Source organism: Odocoileus virginianus, chromosome 14 (assembly GCF_023699985.2).
Source record: "Odocoileus virginianus isolate 20LAN1187 ecotype Illinois chromosome 14, Ovbor_1.2, whole genome shotgun sequence".
In the NCBI taxonomy this organism is placed as follows: Eukaryota; Metazoa; Chordata; class Mammalia; order Artiodactyla; family Cervidae; genus Odocoileus; species Odocoileus virginianus.
In genome coordinates this window covers 59,379,490-59,400,834 of record NC_069687.1, presented here as the reverse complement: position 1 = coordinate 59,400,834, position 21,345 = coordinate 59,379,490, and the positions used below count along the sequence as shown (strand labels likewise).

General features: G+C 40.1%; 1 protein-coding gene across 1 annotated transcript in view; it reads right to left on the bottom strand.

The window, feature by feature from the left end:
* FCHO2 (FCH and mu domain containing endocytic adaptor 2) overlaps positions 1–16,231 on the bottom strand; it is a 130,527-nt gene extending 114,296 nt beyond the window's left edge. Inside the window, 3 exon segments of the mRNA XM_020915936.2 lie at positions 15,381–15,479; positions 15,481–15,592; positions 15,645–16,231. Of these exon segments, the coding sequence (XP_020771595.2) occupies positions 15,381–15,479; positions 15,481–15,592; positions 15,645–16,231 (798 nt within the window).
* Positions 16,232–21,345: the final 5,114 nt, after the last annotated feature.

Genomic DNA, 21,345 nt, shown 5'->3' with positions numbered 1-21,345 from the left:
TAAAATCTTGCAGTCGAATTTTAAGTATTAATCTCTGCAATCTGCCCAGATATACATATTATCAGTGAGAAAAAAAAAGCATGATGCAATTATTCATAAAAGCCAAAAATAATCTAATGTTGGGAATAACCTAAATGTCTCAAATTGATGAATGGAGAGACAAAATGAGGTAGATTCACACAATGGAATACGAATTAGCAATAAAAAGTAACAAACACTGACACATAAGACCTCATGGATTAACCTCATAAACACTTTACTAAGTGAAAGCCAGACACAACAGACTATATATTGTATGATTCCGTTTATACAAAATTACAGAACAAGCAAATCTACAGAGTTGAGGGCAGAAGAGAGCATTAACTGTTAAGTGGGCATAATCTAATTACTGGGAGGATAAACATGTTCTAAAATTGATAATGGCTGCACCATTCAGTACGGAAAAGGCAATGGCACCCCACTCCAGTACTCTTGCCTGGAAAGTCCCATGGACGGAGGGGCTTGGTGGGCTGCAGTCCATGGGGTGCGAAGAGTCGGACACGACTGAGCGATTTCACTTTCATTTTTCACTTTCATGCATTGGAGAAGGAAATGGCAACCCACTCCAGTGTTCTTGCCTGGAGAATCCCAGGGACAGTGGAGCCTGGTGGGCTGCCGCCTATGGGGTCACACAGAGTTGGACACGACTGAAGTGACCTTAGCAGCAGCAGCAGCACCATTCAGTAAAGTTACTAAAAGTCAATGAATTGCACACATATATTGGGTAGATTTTATGATATATAAAATATGCTCCAATAAAACTTCTTTTAAAAAAGCAAGGTGTGAAACAGTACATGTAGAATTTTATTTTCATTGAAAAAAATAACAGGTTGCACGCATGCATGGTTAGTCACTAAATCGTGTGTGACGACTCTTTGCAACCCTATGGACTGTAGCCCGCCAGACTCCTCTGTTCTTGGATTTCCCAGGCATGAATACTGGAGCGAGATGCCATTTACTCCTCCAGGGAATCTTCCTGAACCATGGATTGAACCCAGATCTCCTGCACTGGCAGCAGATTCTTCACCACTGAGCCACCCAGGAAGCCCAACAGGCTGCATATATGCATACAAAGAGAATCTAAACTATTAACAGCAAATTATTTCTGGAAACTGGAATAATGAGCATAGATAACTTTCTAATAAACAAGTCTTTAATACAGAAGCAGTAGAGTTAAAAGCTATGAAGATAAGCAGTTTTAAAATGCAATTTTCTCCCAAGTATGTTACAACTGTTGATATAAAATCTTGATTATCAACAGCCAATTTTTTTTCTTCTTCTCCTCAATTTTATTCTTTTTTAGTAACAATTTTATTGTGATATAATTCACACATGATACAAAATTTTTAAAGTGTACAATGCAAAAAATGTTAGTATATTTACAGAGTTATAACACCTCTACTGCACCACTACTGCAATCAATTTTAGAACACCAGAAAGAAATTCAAATCCAAATAGCTAAGTTTTTAAGAGAAGGTATTTAGTCATCAGTGATGAGCTTTATTTTCAATTTATTTATAATTGGAGGATATTGCTTTACAATATTTTGTTGGTTTCCACCGTATTATCAACATGAATCAGTCATAGGTCCCCTCCCTCTTGAACCTCCCTCCCCCCTCCCAGCCCATCCCACCGCTCTAGACTGTCACAGGGCGTGGGTTTGAGCTCCCTCATGCAGCAAATTCCCTCTGGCTCTCTGACAGACGGTAATGCATCTGTTTCATGCTACCTGTCAATCCATCGCACCCTCACCTTCCCTCACTGTGTCTTTTTCTTTAGTTTACTCAACACCTAAGAAAATACCTATGTCCACAAAAAAAAATCAGTACACTAATGTATATCAAATGTTTATAATGTTTGTAATGTTTAGAGTAGCATTATTCATAATAACCAAAAGATGGAAACAACCCAAACGTCCATCAACTAACAAGTGGACAAGCAATGTGATATACCCATGCATTGGAATATGATTCAGCCACAAAAGAAATGGAATACTGATACATGCTATAATATTGATTAACCTTGAAAACATTACGCTAAGAGAAAGAAGCCAGTCACGAAAGACCACATACTATACGATTCCACTCTTATTTAAGGCCAGAAGAGAGGTATCTATAGAAACAGAAAGTAGATTACTGTGTTTCTCGAGGTGGGGTGAGGATGAGACGGGATTGATAAAAGGTATAGGATTTCTTTTTAAGGTAATTTAAATTTGACTGTGATGATGGTTTGCAAATATCTGTGAACACTACCAAAACAATGTACATTTCAGATGAAAAACTGTATGGTACGCAAAATATACTTCAATAAAGTTGTCAAAAAAACTAAATAATGAAGTGAAGTGAAAAAAGCTCAGTTGTGTCAGATTCTTTGCAACCCCATTGACTGTAGCCAGCCAGGTTCCTCTGTCCACGAAATTCTCCAGGAAAGAATTCTAGAGTGGGTAGCCATTCCCTTCTCCAGATCTTCCCAATCCAGGAATCAAATCCCAGTCTCCCACACTGCAGGCGGATTCTTTATGACCTGAACCACCAGGGAAGCCCAACTAAATAAGTTTATCAATATTATTGACAATCAATTCTAGCAGGGAAATTTTCAGTATTAACTGGCAAGAACAGCTACTAACACCACTGCTGATCCAAGAAGGACAATTACAATGAAGGCTAAGACTAAGAGAGGATCTTTTCTCTGCCAATCTCAATGCACGCTGCAAAGAGGTAGCATTTTCATAGAAAGTCCCCCTGAATGCGCCCAAGGTAAATAAAATTTTGTCATAATCCAATACAAACAGGTATAAAAATCTTTTTAGTAAGTCCTAATATGAAGTGGAAACAAATTTCATCCTTCAAAGATGGAAGTCCAGAATCATACAGATCGTTCAGTTCAGTTCAGTCCATCAGTCATGTCTGACTCTTTGCGACCCCATGGACTGCAGCACACCAGGCCTCCCTATCCATCACCGACTCCCAGAGTTTACTCAAACTCATGTCCTTTGAGTTGGTGATACCATCCAACCACTCATCCTCTGTCGTCCCCTTCTCCTCCTACCTTCAATCTTTCCCAGCATCAGGCTCTTTTCAAATGAGTCAGTTCTTCTTATCAGGTGGCCAAAGTATTGGAGTTTCAGCTTCAACATCAGTCCTTCCAATGAACACCTAGGACTGATTTCCTTTAGGATGGACTGGTTGGATCTCCTTGCAGTCCAAGGGACTCTCAAGAGTCTTCTGCAACACCACACAAACACATCAATTCTTTCCCACTCAGCTTTCTTTATAGTCCAATCCTCACATCCATATATGACTACTAGAAAAAGCATAGCTTTGACTAGATGGACCTTTGTTGGCAAAGTAATGTCTCTGCTTTTTCATATGCTGTCTAGGTTGGTCATAACTTTCCTTTCAAGGAGTAAGAGTCTTTTAATTCCATGGCTGCAGTCACCATCTACAATGATCTTGGAGCCCCAAAAAATAAAGTCTGACACTGTTTCCCCATCTATTTGCCATGAAATGATGGGACCAGATGCCATGATCTTGGTTTTCTGAATGTTGAGCTTTAAGCCAACTCTTTCATTCTCCTCTTTCACTTTCATCAAGAGGCTCTTTAGTTCTTCACTTTCTGCCATAAGGGTGGTGTCCTCTGCATATCTGAGGTTATTGATATTTCTCCCAGCAATCTTGATTCCAGCTTGTGCTTCTTCCAGCCCAGCGTTTCTCATGATGTACTCTGCATATAAGTTAAATAAGCAGGGTGACAATATACAGCCTTGACGTACTCCTTTTCCTATTTGGAACCAGTCTGTTGTTCCACGTCCAGTTCTAAATGTTGTTTCTTGATCTGCATATAGGTTTCTCAAGAGGCAGATCAGGTGGTCTGGTATTTCCATCTCTTTCAGAATTTTCCACACTTTGTGGTGATCCACACAGTCAAAGGCTTTGGCATAGTCAATAAAGCAGAAATAGATGTTTTTCTGGAACTCTCTTGCTTTTTCTTTTTTAAACAGATCCTTTAAAAGAATATAAACTTAGTACCTATCATTTCCTCTAAAGATGCTAACTGAAGTAGATTCCTGAAATTAACAGTCTGATGTAGATCAGTCCAGATTCCTTCTTTGCATACAAAATTATGCTTCTTTTTAATATAAAAATGAGATCATTTATGCATATTATTTTACATCTAAATCATCAATTTAAGTGAAATTTAGCTGAAAAGATAACTAAGTTATAAGGAAGGCCACAAAACCACTGAAAATGTTCAGATTTTTTTCTGGTCTAATACAGAGTCCTGCGGCTTCCCAGGTGGCTCAGACAGCACAGAATGCACCTGGAATGCAGGAGACCTGGGTTTGATCCCTGGGTCAGGAAGATCGCCTGGATAAGGAACCGTTAACCCCCTCTAGTATTCTTGCCTGGAAAACCCATGGACAGAGGAGTCTGATGGGCTAGAGTCCACGGGGTCACAAAGAGTTGGAGACGACTGGGCAACTAAGCATAAAATATACAGTCTACAAGTGAGATATCCTTGAAATTTCAAGTTAAAATGTTTAAATAAGTCATCAAAGCTATTTTGGCAACTCAAAACATTCACTTTTCCAGCTGATCTTGTAACTATACACTTAAAAAAATTTTAGTAACTATAAAATACAATCAAAATATAAAGTATTTCCACCTGAAAAAAACTGTACACTCTATTAATAATGCTATGAAACTCCTATTTTAATGAAAATGGAACTGTCAACATATCTGGGTTTTAGCGAGCCATGGAAATAATGAAAAATCACAAAACCATAAATCCTATAGATTTTAACTGGGCTCTGATACTTCTTCAAAGAACTCTTAAGGGCAACTGTAAACTAAAGACTAAAATTAAAAACCTGGATATTCTTCACTTTTGGTAAGTCAAAGAGCTAGAAAATAGGCAAAAGATTAAGAGTACATGCTACATAGTCAGGCTATTCATTGAAAAGTCGGCTTTACCTAGGTTCCCTTTTAATCAAACAATTTTCTGGGAGAGAAAGGTCAGGAGGTCCGGTCACATGAACAGCAGCGTCATGCCTGGGCTTCCTCTCAGCCCTAAACCGCTCCAAAGATGAACAAAGATCACCATTTCCCACCTCCCTACATTCTCCTTTTACTCCAGCTCTTACTGACACTGAACAGGTAACCTAGGACATGCCAGCGCAAGAGGAAACATTAATGTGTGTTTGATATCATCTGATTTTATTCTGCCTTCTCTGAAAAACATGATGAAACATTAAACTAATTCTGAAGTTTTTGTTTTGTTTTTTTGCTTTGAAGAATGGCCCCTCTAGTGAGGAATTTTCTAGATATTTTTGATAGGAATTCAACAAACATGCAATGATGGCCCTCCAGGGCCATTTCTTTCTTGCCTTGAAAACCACTGTGAAAAAAGAATACATGCGCACAGCTTTTCTACAGGTAAACAGGACTTCAACCACAGGTGATAACCTCTATGTATTAAAATTTTCACACAAGATCACTAAAACTATTATGTAGAGCTCTTGGCAAGATATTGTTAGAGCAGAAAACAGTGATTAAATGTAGAATGACTACTCAGCAGTCAGAACAGTACTTACTCAAACACATCTGGTGATTGGTTGAAAGAAACAAATCTTATTACTTAAAAAAAAAAAATCATTTCCTCACCCCTCAAATACTTCTCCCATATCTTTTAAATTACAACTCAGCTCTTCCAGTTAGTTAAATCCTTAAGCCATATATAAAAAAATATTTTATAGATACAACAAAAACAACAGAAGCAAATAGTTTTGAGCTAATTCTCTACTGTTTTATATTTCAAATTTTCTGTAGTATTCTGTAAATAAATTTGTTTTCATTACTTTCAAAACGAAAGTATTTTCATTTTGCAAACTATTGCAAGCTATTGCAGCTTTTTCAAAAACTTTTTCAAAAACTATTGCAAACTATTGCAGCTTTTTCAAAAACTTCTCAATCTATGCATGGAAAGACACACAAGGCTACCTTCTTAATCTGGCGTTTCATTCACATTAATTGGTGATTTAAATCACCAATCCTCACTTTTCACAAATGGAAAAAACAAAAAGTGAAAGTAACCTAAATGTCCAAAAGGGGAATGCTAAAAATTACGTCTTATCTAGTCTATGAAACCTATACTGAAAATATTTTCAAAGAATAGTTAATCACGAGAAAAATGTTTTGATGTTAGTATCATTTGAAGATATCAAGATACAGAAGTATACAGTAGAATTCGCTAAGAATTTTGTATTTCCAAAGAAAATTTTGGAACAAAAGGCTATAGGTAATTTTTACTTTCTTATGTCTTTTAACTATCACATAATAAGCTATAAATAAAAAGGAAAACACACACACACACAAACACCAAAAATAGGAAAAATATCTTCACTGACTATCTGTTGTTATTCAGTCACTTAGTCGTGTCCTACTCTGCAACCCCTTACTGCAACATGCCAGGCTTCCTTCCCTACCCTTCACTATCTCCCTGAGTTTGCCCAAACTCATGTCCATTGATTTGGTGATGCCATCCAACCATCTCATCCTCTGTCATCCCCTTTTCCTCCTGCCTTCAATCTTTCCCAGCATCAAGGTCTTTTTCCAATGAGTCAGCTCTTTGTATCAGGGGGCCCAAGTATTGGAGCTTCAGCTTCAGCATCAGTCCTTCCAGTAAATATTCAGGGTTGATTACCTTTAGGATTGACTGGTTTGATCTCCTTGCAGTCCAAGGGACTCTCAAGAGTCTTTTCCAACACCACAGTTCAAAGGCATCAATTTTCCAGCACTCAGTCTTTTTTATTGTCCAGCTCTCACATTTGTACATGACTACTGGAAAAACCATAGCTTTGACTATATGGACATGTGTAGTCAAAGTAATGTGTCTGCTTTTTAATATGCTGTCTAGGTTTCTCATAGCTTTTCTTCCAAGAAGCAAGTGTCTTTTAATTTCATGGCTGCAGTCACCATCCACAGTAATTTTGAAGCCCAGGAAAATGAGTCTCTCACTGTTTCCATTGTTTCCCCATCTATTTGCCATGAAATGATGGGACCAGATGCCACAGTGTTAGTTTTCTGAATGCTGAGCTTTAAGCCAGTTTTTCACTCTCCTCTGTCACCTTCATCAAGAGGCTCTTGATTCCTCTTCGCTCTCTGCCGTGAGGGTGGTGTCCTCTGCGTACCTGAGGTTACTGATACTTCTCCCAGCAATCCTGACTCCTGCTTGTGCTTCATCCAGCCCAGCATTCTGCACGATGTCCTCTGCATGTAAGTTAAATAAGCAGGGTGACAATATACAACCTTGATGTAATCCTTTCTCAATTTGGAACCAGTCTATTGTTCCATGTCCGGTTCTAACTACTGCTTCTTGACCTGCATGTAAGTTTCACAGGAGGTACTGGTGGTCTGGTATTCCCATCTCTTCAAGAATTTTCTACAGTTTGGTGTGATCCACACAGTCAAAGGCTTTAAGAGTAGTCAATGAAGCAGATGTTTTTCTGGAATTCTCTTGCTTTTTCTATGATCCAAGGGATGTTGGCAGCTTGATCTCTGGTTCCTCTGGCTTTTTGTTTGTTTGTTTTTTTAGTTCTACCAGTTTATTGCTACCAACCCACCTCCCTCCACTCTCGCGCACACAAGCTCAGTCATGTAATCCCATGGACTTCAGCCTGCCAGACTCCTCTGTCCATGGATTTTTCCAGGCAAGAATACTGGAGTGGGTTGCCATTTCCTTCTCCATCCTCTGGCTTTTCTAAATCCACCTTGAACATCTGGAAGTTCTCGGTTAACATACTGATGAAGCCTAGCTTAAAGGATTTTGAGCATTACTTCGCTAGCCTGTGAAATGAGTACAATTGTGCATTAGTCTGAACATTCTTTGGCATTGTCCTTCTTTGGGACTGAAATGAAAACTGACCTTTTCCAGTCCTGTGGCCACTGCTGAGTTTTCAAAATTTGCTGGCGTCTTGAGTGCAGCACTTTCACAGCATCATCTTTTAGGATTTGAAATAGCTCAGCTAGAATTTCATCACCTTCACTAGCTTTGTTTGTAGTGATGCTTCCTAAGGCCCACTTGACCTTGCATTCCAGGATGTCTGGCTCCAGGTGAGTGATCACACCATTTGTGGTTATCTGCGTGGGTCACTGAGATTCAGTGTACTCTTGCCACCTCTTCTAAATGTCTTCTGCTTCTGTTAGGTTCATACCCTTTCTGTCCTTTACTGTGCCTATCTTTGCATGAAATCTTCCCTTGGTATCTCTAATTTTCTTGAAGAGATCTTTAGTTTTTCCCATTCTACTGTTTTCCTCTATTTCCTAGCATAGTTCACTTAAAAGGGCTTTTATATCTCTCTTTGCTATTCTCTGGAGCTCTGCATTCATATGGACGTATCTTTCCCTTTTCTTGTTTGCCTTTGGCTTCTCTTCCTTTCTCAGCTATTTGTAAGGCCTCCTCAGACAACCATTTGGCCTTTCTGCATTTCTTTTTCTTGGTGATGATTTTGATCACTGACTCCGTGACATGTTACAAACCTCTGCCCACAGTTCTTCAGGCACTCTATCAGATCTAATCTCTTGAATCTATTTGTTACTTCCACTGTATACTCATAAGGGATTTGATTTAGATCATACCTGAATGGCCTAGTGGTTTTCCCTACATTCATCAATTTAAGTCTGAATTTTGCAATAAGTAGTTCATGATATGAGCCAGTCACTGGGTATTAAGCAACTAATAACTAACACTTCTTATCTAAGGTCCCAGCAACCACTAATTTGCATTACTTGTACCTTCCTATCTTTTCCCTCGTCAAGCAAACATGCTTGTCATATCTTCCATACATTTTACTCTTGCTATTTCATCACAGAGCATGTGTGATGGAAATGATGGAATTCTGTGCCTCAACTTCATCACACAGTTCACTAACCACTTCCCAATTTAATCCTCTCTGCCTCTGGCCACTGCAGCAATGTTCTCTAGCCTCTTTACCAGTAGATACACAAAGGAACCCTGAACAACATAGGTATGAACTGTGCAGGACCACTTACATGTTTCAATAGTAACTACTACAGCACTACTACACGATCAGGGGCTTGTTAAATCCAAGAATGCAGAGCCCCATTACAGAGAACCATGGATAGGAAGCATCCACTATAATAACTATAAGTTATACTCTGATCTTCAACTGTGCAGAGGTCAGCACTCCTAAACTTCACATTTCTCAAGGGTCAACTATAATTATAGGTCTCCATTACTGCCTGGCTTTTGTTTTTCCTCACATCTGACCAATTTTTGCTTATCCCTATGGACCAGATTTCTACTAAAATTCTTCCAATTCAAATATTTTAATTTTTCCACACTAGATAAATTTAAAGACAAGTCCTAATTCCCTTTCCTGCATAATTTTCCTCGCCATTTTATTTCTAGAAAGACTTCCCAGTGTGCTTCTGTTAAATTGTTCCACAATTATAAAATCAGGATGGATAATCTGAGAAGATACCCTATAACTCAAAAAATTACTTGCCCTCCTCCCAAAACATACATGTGTGTGTGTGTGTGTGTGTGTGTGTGTGTGTGTATTTCCAAGGGCTTCCCAGGGGCTCAGTGGTAAAGAATCTGCCTGCCAATGCAGGAGATGAGATGCGTAGATGTGGGTTCCATCCCCAGGTTGGGAAGATCCACTGGAGAAGGCAATGGCAACCCACTCTAGTATTCTTGCTTGGGAAATCCCATGGACAGAGGAGCCTGGTGGGCTACAGCCCATGGGGCCACAAAAGAATTGGACACACAACTTAGCGACTAAACAACAACAATGTATTTCCAAAGGGCTTATGCTAATCAAAACTGCAGGAGGACACAAAGCATACTGTTCTCCCATGCCTTTGTCTAAATAATTTAAGTAGTTCTGAAAGGATTAGAACAATTAAGATTCAGTCTGTAGGGCTAGAAAAGAACCCAGACAGCAAATTTTTATCACCCTGTATCAATTCTCTAAAATCCTTCCCCTAAATTGAACTAAATCAGTAACAATTTCTTAGTAAAGGCAGACTATATTTCTTAGCAAATTTAGTAAAAGGAAACTAAATCAGTAACAATTTCTCAATTTCAACAGTAAAGGCAAAAACAAAAAATAAACCACCCTTCCACTCCATCTCCTCCCCAGAAAAAAACCTATGGGACTGACAATAAAATTCAGTTCCATCTAAAATAATACAATTACATAATATCTACCTGACAAGCCTACTTGAACCAAGTTAGATGACCCTGTAGTTTGAGTTTTCATAGCCTGTTGCAGTTGAAAAATAATTTGGGCATAGATAACTGGCTAACATATAATAACACATTTTAACATATATGCTATTTGCTTGTATATACATAGGTTACCTCTGGAAAGCTACATAAAAAATTGGTAACAGTGAATTGCCTTTTGGGAGATCTTGGTGGGTGGATAAAAGGAGGGAGATCTTATACTACATTCCCTTTTGCACCTGTTAAGTACTTAAACATGTAAATATGTTAATTAACATATGTATGCAAATATACAAATGTACATCCTTTAAAAATTTTTGTATATCATCTGATGGGATCAGATCCAACTACAATATTTGTAAATTTCAAGTAATAGTCTATATTCTGGGTTTCTATGGTCACCTCAACTAATTTTCTAAAGATGTATATTTTAAAATTTTCATGTGGATAAATAACCCCAAAGAATGTGTATATATGTATATGGGGGGTACCATTAGTCTCTCATGTAGGATACTAAATTTAGATTAAATAACCAAGCAAAAACATAATAATAGTTTGCATTCCATAGTCCTATTAATAGCAACTCCACATTTTTTTAAAAAAATTTTAACCCTCCCAGTTTATCCATGTAATGACAGATCAAATTTTGGATATACAGTATTATATGCCTTTTACACAGGGGACTGGGGCATTATGTAGATTTTGGTATTGGTCCCGGAAACAATTCCCCAAGGATACCAAGAGAAAAAGGTATAACCAGGTGCTCTGAATTTATTTAAAAGTAAAGCATGACAATACCAGTGAAATCAACAGATAAATGACATGAGACTTCTTAACTAGTTAAGCACTAAAAGAAAAGAAAACAAAAGGAAGAAAAACTTCAAAACAGGGACTTCCCTGGTGGTCTAGTGGCTAAGACTTTGAGGTTCCAGTGCAGCAGTCTGGGGTTCAATCCCTGGTCAGGGAACTACAGCCCACCTGCCACTAATAAAGATCCCACATGCCACAACTAATACCTGGTACAGCCAAAAAAAAAAAGAAAAAGATTCAGAACAAAAATGCCTAAGATAATAGTTATTCATTCATATGCTGAATGGAGATCTTCGACAAAAGTTACCTAAGTAAAAATGTCATTTTATTACAACTTAATGTATGCTAAAAAATACTTGGTGTCTTTGGGAGAATGCTTTATATCTTATATAGATTGGGATCACGATGTAAAATGAGGTCTATTTAAATCATGTTATATGTACTCACTTGTTTTTTTCCCCTTATTACTATGAAATCTACTTCTTAAAAATAAAAAACCTTTTAACACCTGAATTAAAATTATTTGGGCTTTATAAAAAATATAAATCACCATTTTAATCACTATAATGTAAAGTGGACATCTATAACCTCAAGAGTACTAAAAACTAGTACTGGACTCTTTAAGAAAGAAGCAGCATTGGGAGACACTTCTTCACTGTAATATTTGTCAGTAACTTTTTTTAAAAAAGTTAAATAATCTTTTGAAGGGCTAACAACTGTTTTTATATACTGAAGGTAACTGTGGATATGTTATCAAAATTATTTTTGCCATCTAATTTTAATAGAAAGAAAAACATTTTCTACTTGATTATCTTTGCAGCACTATACTCTGTGGCAAAAACTGACTTATCAGCAACAAAACACCTGTTGTGTAGGAAGTTTTGTATATATTTTCCTCTTCAAAGGTTAGTATGAAAAAGAGGAATTTGTAATGTAGCATATAGTTTTAGTTAAGAAAAAACTATAAAGAAAAAGGCAGGATGTGTTGCTTTCAAATTAACTTGAAGAGAGTTTGAATGATTCAAATTTTCCTCTAACAAAACGCCACAACAAAAAGATCTGTCTTTTTATATGTAGTGAAAAAAACAATTAATAGCCTGTTTGGTTAGAAACCTAAAGCTTTAAAGATTCCCATTACCTCACTTTGACAAGTTTTATTTTGTTTTGACAGTGCCACTTTAAACATTAGTGGAGAAACGTGAAATTGAATAGAGAAATAAATTCTCTATTTTAAGAAATTATTTTATAATGATTCAGAAATATGCAAATTTTTAAGCTATCTAAAATAGACAGCTAAGAATTCTGAGAAGTTATTTAGTTCTCAGGGTTTTCCAGTTCATTTATCATTCTTTGGAGCTTTTTAAGAGCCAATTTAGCACATTCAGTCACAACCAGGCTTGGAAGTAAAATAAAATGCAGTCTATTTTAAGAATATGTACACAATATTGGAAATGAAAGCAAACACTAAACACACACTAAAACATAAACTAGACTTGGGATTCTCTCTAGATTTCAGATATCCAAATTTATTTCCATGCCTCAACTAAGAGGGAAAACAAGGGGCACACAAAAATCTGCACAAAAAGGTTCATAAAACATTATTCATAGAATAGCCAAAAACCTCCCCAAAAAGGCTATGTTCAAAATCATGGACAGAAAACAAAACGTAACTTTTAAATGTTAATGTGCAGTTATCAAACTTCAAAACCACAACCATGCATCCAAAAAAAAAAAAAAAAAAAACACTCTAAGAACATCAAATTTTAAACAATCCTTATAGAAGTTTCACAAATTGCCTACATAAAACCTAAAATCAATAGGCTATATCGAAAATCAAGGGACCCAGAAGAGCCAAAATAATGTTGAAAAAGAAAAATGAAGTTGGAGCACTCGCACTTCCACATTTCAAACTTACTAGAAAGCTACAGTAATCAAAACAGTGTGGTACTAACATAAGGATAGGGAGAGATACCAATGAAAATCCAGAAATAAAACTCATATATCTATAGTTAACTCATTTTTGACAAGAGTGCCAAAACTATCCAGTGGAAAAAGAATAGCCTTTTAAACAAATAATGCTGGAACAACTAAACCCACATGCAAAGAATAAAGGTGTACCTCTTCCCAGCACTGTACACAAAAACTAACTTCAAATGAATCATAGGCCTAAATGTAAGAACTAAAAACGTCATATAAAACCCACAGAAATAACACAGAAGTAAACCTCTGTGATCCTGGGTTAGGAAAGACTTCTTAGATATGACAACAAAAGCATAACAGATAACAGAAAAATTAGAAAAATTCGACTTCATCAAAATTAAAAACTTATGTGCTTCAAAGGACACCATTAAGAGAGTGAAAAAGACAAGCCAAAGAATGGGAGATAATACTTACAAAATCATGTTATCTGCAAACCAAAACTACAATGAGATATTACTTCACACCCATCCACTACAATAAAAGACAGATAACAAGTGTAGTCCAGCATGTGAAAAAACTGGAACCCTCAGACATTGTTAGTGGGATTGTAAAATGGTGCAACTACTTTGGAAAATGTTTGGCTGTTCCTCAAAATATTCAACACAGAGTTACTATATGACCCAGCAATTCCACTCCCAAATGAAATGAAGACATGTGCCCACATAAAAACTTGTACAAAAATGTTCACAGCAGTATTATTCATAACAGCCAAAAAGCACAACCAAACAAATCTCTACCACTGATAAATGGCTAAATACAACACAACACACACACACACACACACACATTATTTGACCATAAAACAGAATTAACTACTGTTAAATGCTACAGCCTGGGTGAACCCTGGAAACATGTTAATGAAAGAAGTTAATCATAAAGGACCACGTGTATGGACCTATTTATATGATTATGCCCAGAGTAGACAAATCTACATGGTAAGGTAAGATGACTGCTAATAAACACTGGTATCCTTCCTTAGATGAAGAAATTGTTCTAAAAACGTGGTTGACGTCTGCACAACTCTATGAACATACGAAAAACCTTGAATTGTTCATTTAAATGAGTTGTATAGCAGGTGAATTGTACCTCAATAAAGCGTGGCTGATGTCTGCACAGCTCTATGAGTATACGTTAAATCCTTGAATTGTTAAATGAGTTGTATAGCGGGTGAACTCTACCTCAATAAGGCTGTTTTTAAAAAAAAATACAAAGCTGACGTCTAGTATTTGTGTCGCTTGTGGAAAACAAGGAAGACGAATAACTACAAACTGATTTGATTACTAAGCAAATCTGTGGGTGAAATAATTAGAAATTAAGAATTTAAATCCTTCCTTATCCACTTTATGCATACCACTCTAAATATTTCTACATCTTAACTAAAATGGAATTGTACCTCTTGCAACTGTCAAGCCATAAAATGGGATTCCTGAGACACCTGAGTACACATGTTCCTTTCCTGTACACGGCTGAACTCTACTCCCCAATACAACAAACAATAACTGCGGAAAAACACTCCACAGGGAGACTGGGAAGTCATTCTCAGAGAACCACCTAAAACCAATACTGGATTTAGAGGAGAGGTGTGGAAAGAATGAGGAAGGCGAAGGAGCCCAGGGAACAAGGGGAAGTATGGGTGCATTCAAGCCTAAGGAATCCAGTTACACTAAAGTCAACTTTTGTACGCTTTGTGAACAGGCCCAGAGGCAAAGTCCTGGGCGCAGACCAACGAGTCGAGCTGCGAGGCCGAGAGGAAGTGCTGATCCAGCCCAAGTCCGCACGGGAATTCGTGGGGAAATGGTGGGGGGCCGAGGGCTAAGATGGGGGCCTGCGGGACGGGAAGGAGGCGAGCCTCCCCGCCCGGCTCCGGGCCGCACTCGCCGGCAGCGCGCAGCTGGGTGGCCGAGCCGCGGGCCCGTCGTCCGCGTCCGCACCGCGGAGCGCGCCCAGCGCCGGGAGTCTCCGGCGGGGCTGGCGGCCGGCTCCCGGCTTCGGTCTCCCGCCCCATCCGGCGCTTTGTCCCCGCGCGGGCGGCGGGCGGCCCCTCGGCGTCCCCGCCGCGGGCTGAGGGGCCGCGCTGACAGCCCCCGCCCCCCGCCGGGGCGGCGAGCCCGCGAGTCGGCGCGGCCGACGACCCGTCACCCGACGGGCTTCGTCCAGGCGGGACGCAGCAGGCGGCGGTCGGAGGACGCCGGCCCTGCCCGCAGAGCCGCCGCCACCGCCCGAAGCGCACGCAGGCCGAGGTCAGGCGGAGAAACTCTCGGCCTCCGAAACCCACACCATGTCCAACATCCTTTTCTTACCCAAAAATTCTCAACGAAATGCGCCATGACCATCGTGCCGCTACCGACGCCGCGCCGGGTTCCGCGTCCGCGCCCTCCCGCCGCTCCGTAAACACGGGCCCGGCCCCCAGGGCGCCCCCGCCTTTCGCTGCAGCCGCCGCCTTCTTCCCGGAGACCTGCCCGCACCCTCCAGGGCGCATGCGCCACCTAGCGGCTGCCGCCGCGGGGCGAACCTTCAAACGCACGGGCTGCGTTGCGCATGCGCCCTAGGCCCCATTCCCGGGCTTTTCGTCCTCTTCCTCTCTTCCCAGCGCTGGCGCGTCGGAGAATGAGTATTCTTTTTGGAATGGTGGAGAACCCGGTCCCGGAGCATCACCCGGGAGACTGCCCGCACCCTTCGCTGTGCGATGGGTACTGGCATAGGGACGGGGCGAAGAGAAGGGCCGGCCAGAAACAGTGGAACCCACCGCCAGGCTGCCTTCTCTCTCCCTCCTCAGAAGACTCGCTTCCTGAGCTTTCGAGGATCTCAGGGAGGGACCCAAGTTGGGGCCAACTGGGATGGGGGAAACTTGGCCTCTAGCCAACCGGAGAAGACTCTGAGAAATGGTCAACAGGGTGCCTTTCCTTGATAGGGAATTAAGAACCAAAACAAAACTTTCCGAGGCCGGAAAAGGAGGAAACGCCCTGGAGCCAGAGAGCTGCCCGAGACCCAAGCACCGAGTCCGAGGCCGCTGACCTCCAGCACGCCGGGAACAAACCGGCCGGGACTGCCGACTGCAAGAACGTGACCCGAAACCGACGATTTTTCCTAACTCAGCCAGTTTTGTCTCTCTCTCTTTTCTTTCTTGCAGCACTTGTTCACGTAAGTCCATGGTTCTCTCAGCAACTTGTACATTTTGGAAAAAGAAACAAGTTCAGACACGCCTCGGCATTTAACAGAGACACCAAATCCCCTTCCCACGCCTTGCTTTCCAGAGGTTAAGGGGAAAAAAATTAAACCAGGTCATTTAGGTCCAAAATATGCAGTTCTTGAAGCCAAGCCGGACAAACAGATTTAGTGTAGCTTTAACTGTACATGCATGGCACACCTCTTCAGATCTTGTGACTTCAAACACGCGGAACACTACACCACTATTTCTTCATGGCAAATAATTTACATCCTCAAAAGTAAGAACCACATAGTGCTTTTCACAAGGATGAAGCTGTGAAGGGTGGCTAAGTAGGGATCATTGGATAATGGTATTGTGATTATGTCTTTTAGAAATAAATAGGATGTTATAAGACACCTAGGCTTCCCTGGTAGCTCAGTTGGTAAAGAATCCACCTGCAATGCAGGAGACCCCTGTTGGATTCCAGGGACTGGAAGATCCGCTGAAGAAGGGATGGGCTACCCACTCCCGTATTGTTGGGCTTCCCTCGTGGTTCAGCTGGTAAAAAATCCGGCTGCAATGTGGGAGACCTGGGTTCAATCCCTGGGTTGGGAAGATCTCCTGGAGAAGGAAACAGTTACCCATCCAGTATTCTGGCCTGGAGAATTTCATGGACTGTATAGTCCATGGGGTCGCAAAAAGTCAGACACGGCTGAGCGATTTTCACTTATAGAACACCTAGGATTTGCTTTAAAATGAGTCTTTGAGGGAGGAGGAATGGGTAGGGTTATAGAAGAAGTAAGACTGACCCTCAGTGGGTAATTCTTGGAGCTAAGCATTGGAAATGGGGTTCACTTTACTGTCCTCTTTTTGGTATATGCTTTATCCTTTCTTTAAAAAGTTCATAACACTATCATTTACACCTAGTTTTGGGGAAAGTCAAATTTAGAGGTTTGCTATAATTCTCTAAGCCAGTAGTCTAGCACTGTCTTTCTTGATGCTGAAGAAATTCTAAGAAAAATACAGCCATCTAGCGCACACATACTAAATAACTTAAGTCCTATTGGACTCTGCAATCCCAGAGGGGCTCCTCTGTCCGTGGAATTCTCTGGGCAACATTACTGGAGTGTGTTGCCATACTCTCTTCCAGGGGATCTTCCCCGACCCAGGGACTGAACCCTGGGTCGCTTATGTCTCCTTCTTTGGTAGGTGGGTTCTTTACCACTAACACCATCTGGGAAGCTCACAGCCATCTAGACACCCTGCAGATGAGCATGGCATTAAATTCCCAGTTTCACTAACCACTACCACACTTAGACCTGGACAGGAGCGGCCCTTATCCTGGACCCCAGGCTTTAAAGGACCTTACATGTCATAAATTTATTAAAAACATGAGTGCCTCTCCTACAGATGCTGAACTCTGGCCCATAACTATCAGTACCCTCTCCCATGACCAGTACTATTCAGGCTCCCAGGAAACATTTTGGATCTCTTGCCCTTTATCTTCAAAACAAAAGGTAGAACTCCAAATGCAGTAAAAATTTGTGGGTGCTATAGCTGCCCATATCAGAGATAGAACTGCTTTGGAGTTAGGCAGAATCTGAGCAGCAGAAGCGCTTAGGTAAATCAGAAGACAAATTAGTTAACTTGTGAAGGCTTCCTCTCAGCTGAGTGCAATAAATACTTGCATTACAAAGTTGTTTTTTTTGGTGGGTTTTTTTTTTTTTGCATAACAAAGTGGTGTCTAGTACAGATTTTCCTTGTTTTAGTGTTCCAGTTTATGATTCCAACACCAACAATTTTGCACAGTATTCAAAGAGTTGCACAAGGTACACTGACTTCCATTTCGTACTCTTCACACTGTTCCCATGTTTATCAGAGACCATGAAGAGAAATCTTCTGTATATTTTGTGTATTTATTGATAAAAGATTCATCAGGCTCAAAACACCATGTGCTATAATCGCCTGGTATTTAAATTGTGGGACTTTATAGTAATTCGTGATTAAGGTCACTAATCTTCAGACAAGATGGTGTAGTAGAAGAATGTGGATAGCATTAACCACATTCTGACCTCAAGTGAGGTTTCCAAGGATGTAGAGTATAGATAAGGCCCTGAGCCAGTAGCCTCACTCATGCCTTAAGGTATTCGTGCCCCACACTCTTAAGCCTCACTTATCCAAACACACTCTGAAATTTTTTTTTTAAATTATTAAATACGTAGATAACAACAGTGTTCCACTCACTCCTGCCTATAATACCCAGAACTTAATAGTCACTCAGTAACTGTTCAGTGCAAGAATAGATGAATGACTGAGCATATTACAATGTCAGGGTGGATGGGCTTTGGGTTTTCAGTAATTCCATTCTGATTTTAATAACTCATACTTTTAATTGTGCTAGATCTTAGAGCTTATAAAAATGTTGTTATTTAAGTTCCACTTGACTTAATTTCCTCACATTACTTTAAATATTTTCAAAATAATTTGGAGGGGCTTGAGTATACTTAAAGTATCAGCTACTTTTTTTTTTAAGCTACTTTTGTAATAAAAATAAAACTGAAATGATAATATTCAAGATTGGCTCTGGCAGGAGATCTTCTGTTGGGAAGGGGCTACTAAACAATTTAGCCTTCAATTTTGGGGTGACCCTCATCTCCAGAATCTTCTCCCTCTTAGGAGCTCTCTCTAATTATACCTGCTATCCATATGTTGGCTTCCAGGGGATGCTCCTGTTCACCATTAAATCTCTGGCTCAAGCAGTTATGTTACAAAAGTGAAAGTGAAGTTGCTCAGTGGTGTCCGACTCTTTGCAATCCCATGGACCCTCCATCCATGGAATTTTCCAGGCAAGAATACTGGAGTGGGCTGCCATTTCAAGTTATGTTATAGCCCCGCTAAAAAGAAACAACAAACCCAAAATGGAGTCATGGTGCATTTCATAGAGAATTTTTGGGAGACAGAAGGATGTTGGAAATTATGTGAGTTTTGGAGCCCAAGGGTTTCTGCCCTTGACCTCAGCCTGTAGGGGCTTTGGGCAGTGGTAACCTCGGTACTCGCAGGCTCACAGCCCTTGTAGAGGCTGGAGGATCTCAGTGTGGGGCTCCTTTACTAGTTTAATCCATTTCCCCAGCCCCAAGAGCCATGAGAATTGTTGGTGGTTTCCGACTGGGATCACACTGGGTTGATTTAAAAACTGGACTAGGTCCAATAAAAGCTACTGCTAATGGGGATTTTGGAAGCCAGAAAACCTAAAAAATTGGTGGCTATGGATTGAACATTTAAACATGTTACAGTGCTTGCCACCTCAAGAAAACTTCCATGATAAGTTGATTATGGAATAGGTTGGTTGGATGCTAAGTTTCCCACCAGGCTCAAGAAAATTTCTGTGCAACAAGTTATGCTGTGAAACACCCCACAGTTTCCAACATCACACGTTTCTCTCTTAGGTGTTAGTTCAGCTCCACAAAACCCAAAGGCCTAGTTAAAGAAATGGCATCCTTTATATCCAGACTTTGTTACCAAACCAGGCTTACTTGCATGACTTGTAGCAAGCCATATGCTGAGATGCCAAGGTTTGTAGCAGAGAAAGAATTTATTCACAAGACAGCCAAGGGAGGAGATAGAACAAGTCTGAGATCTACCTCCCTGAAGGCAAGGGCCTTGAGATATCGATGGCATAAAGAAGCAAGGTGGTCTTAGGTGTAGGGAAAAGTGATTGGAGGTAGGGAAAAGGTGAGGTAGTAAGCCTCCTGGGCAGGTGTATTTGGGTTACATGCTTCTTTGTGGGATGCATATTCAAAATTGGAGATGATTAGCTTGATTCCAGGGTGGACTTTTCAGCCCTCTGACATCAAAATGTCATTTCATCCAATACCTGCACAGGCCCAGTTTTTGGGTCAGTGGTCCCAAACAACTTTACCCAACTTGAACTGGACAGGCTGACTCTGAGTTTCTAGGAAACAACTTAAGCCCCCATTGTAGTGACCTCATAGATTAGAGGTGTTATCTAAGTGGTTAAAATGTCTTGTAATATATTACCTAAGCTATGTGAGGCTTGGAGAGTATACATTTAAAGAAAGAATAAGAAAGAGGAATACCTAAAGCTAGCTTCATCACTAAAGGCGTGTTACAAGAAGAGGAGTTTTTAAACAAACTGTTCCTTTATCTGTTGTTTTGTAAGACACACTTAGGGATTTCTGTTAAGACATCAGCTTCTGTTAACCCTATGGGGCATGGTTTCAAGTTGAATGTGCTACCTTCTGGCAATCTACTTATTTTATATCTGAAAACTATGGTCCCAAAGCTATAAATACCTACAAAATTGGCAAGATCTTACTAAAGAGGATATAGAATTTCGTCTCCTGAGAATCTGACTTGGTAATTACCATCAGGCTGGGGGGGGGGGTCCCCAATATATGGCTGGACAGAGATGTGGATTGCGCCCCTTTTGCAGCCAGATATGGCTGGACAAAAATGCAGGTTAAATTCTGTCTATGCCTGAGATCTTGCCAAACTGCTGCGAACTCTCAGGGGATTTACAATCTAGAATTATAATGGCCATTGTGAGCACTGTTCCACTTGGATAAGATTATTCAAAAAGTGCACTTTAAAGTAAGAATTCCCACATCAAACGGTAGAATAATTATTTTAATTTGTATATGGAAGCCTCCAAAAGGCTTTATAATTCCAAAAAAAAATAGCTTCTTTAAAAGATTCACTGTTAGAGACTAATGAAAGATTAAAGATATTTGAGGTACCTAAAACAAAAGACTTTAAGACTGACATAACTCCTGCTCTCCCTGCTATACTCCTTTTGAGTGCTCATTCTAGTCATCCTCTGTCTGAATTGTTTTTCCACTCTGAAAAGACTACATGACTACACACAAAACTCTGCCAAGTTAGTGACCTGACAAGCTCCCCTATATCTACCTTCAAAGGAGGGTCCCCATTTGGGCACTTCCCAAAGTTGTCTGGGACTCCAAGGGATTTTTCTGGTAAATTGCTGATATTTCCATAATCATCAAAGGGAAAACTAAATATAAAATTAACAGAAAACTTTGCCAAATTCTGGTAAATACCAAAGCCTGCAGATAGAGTCCTGGGAAAGCCGACAAAAG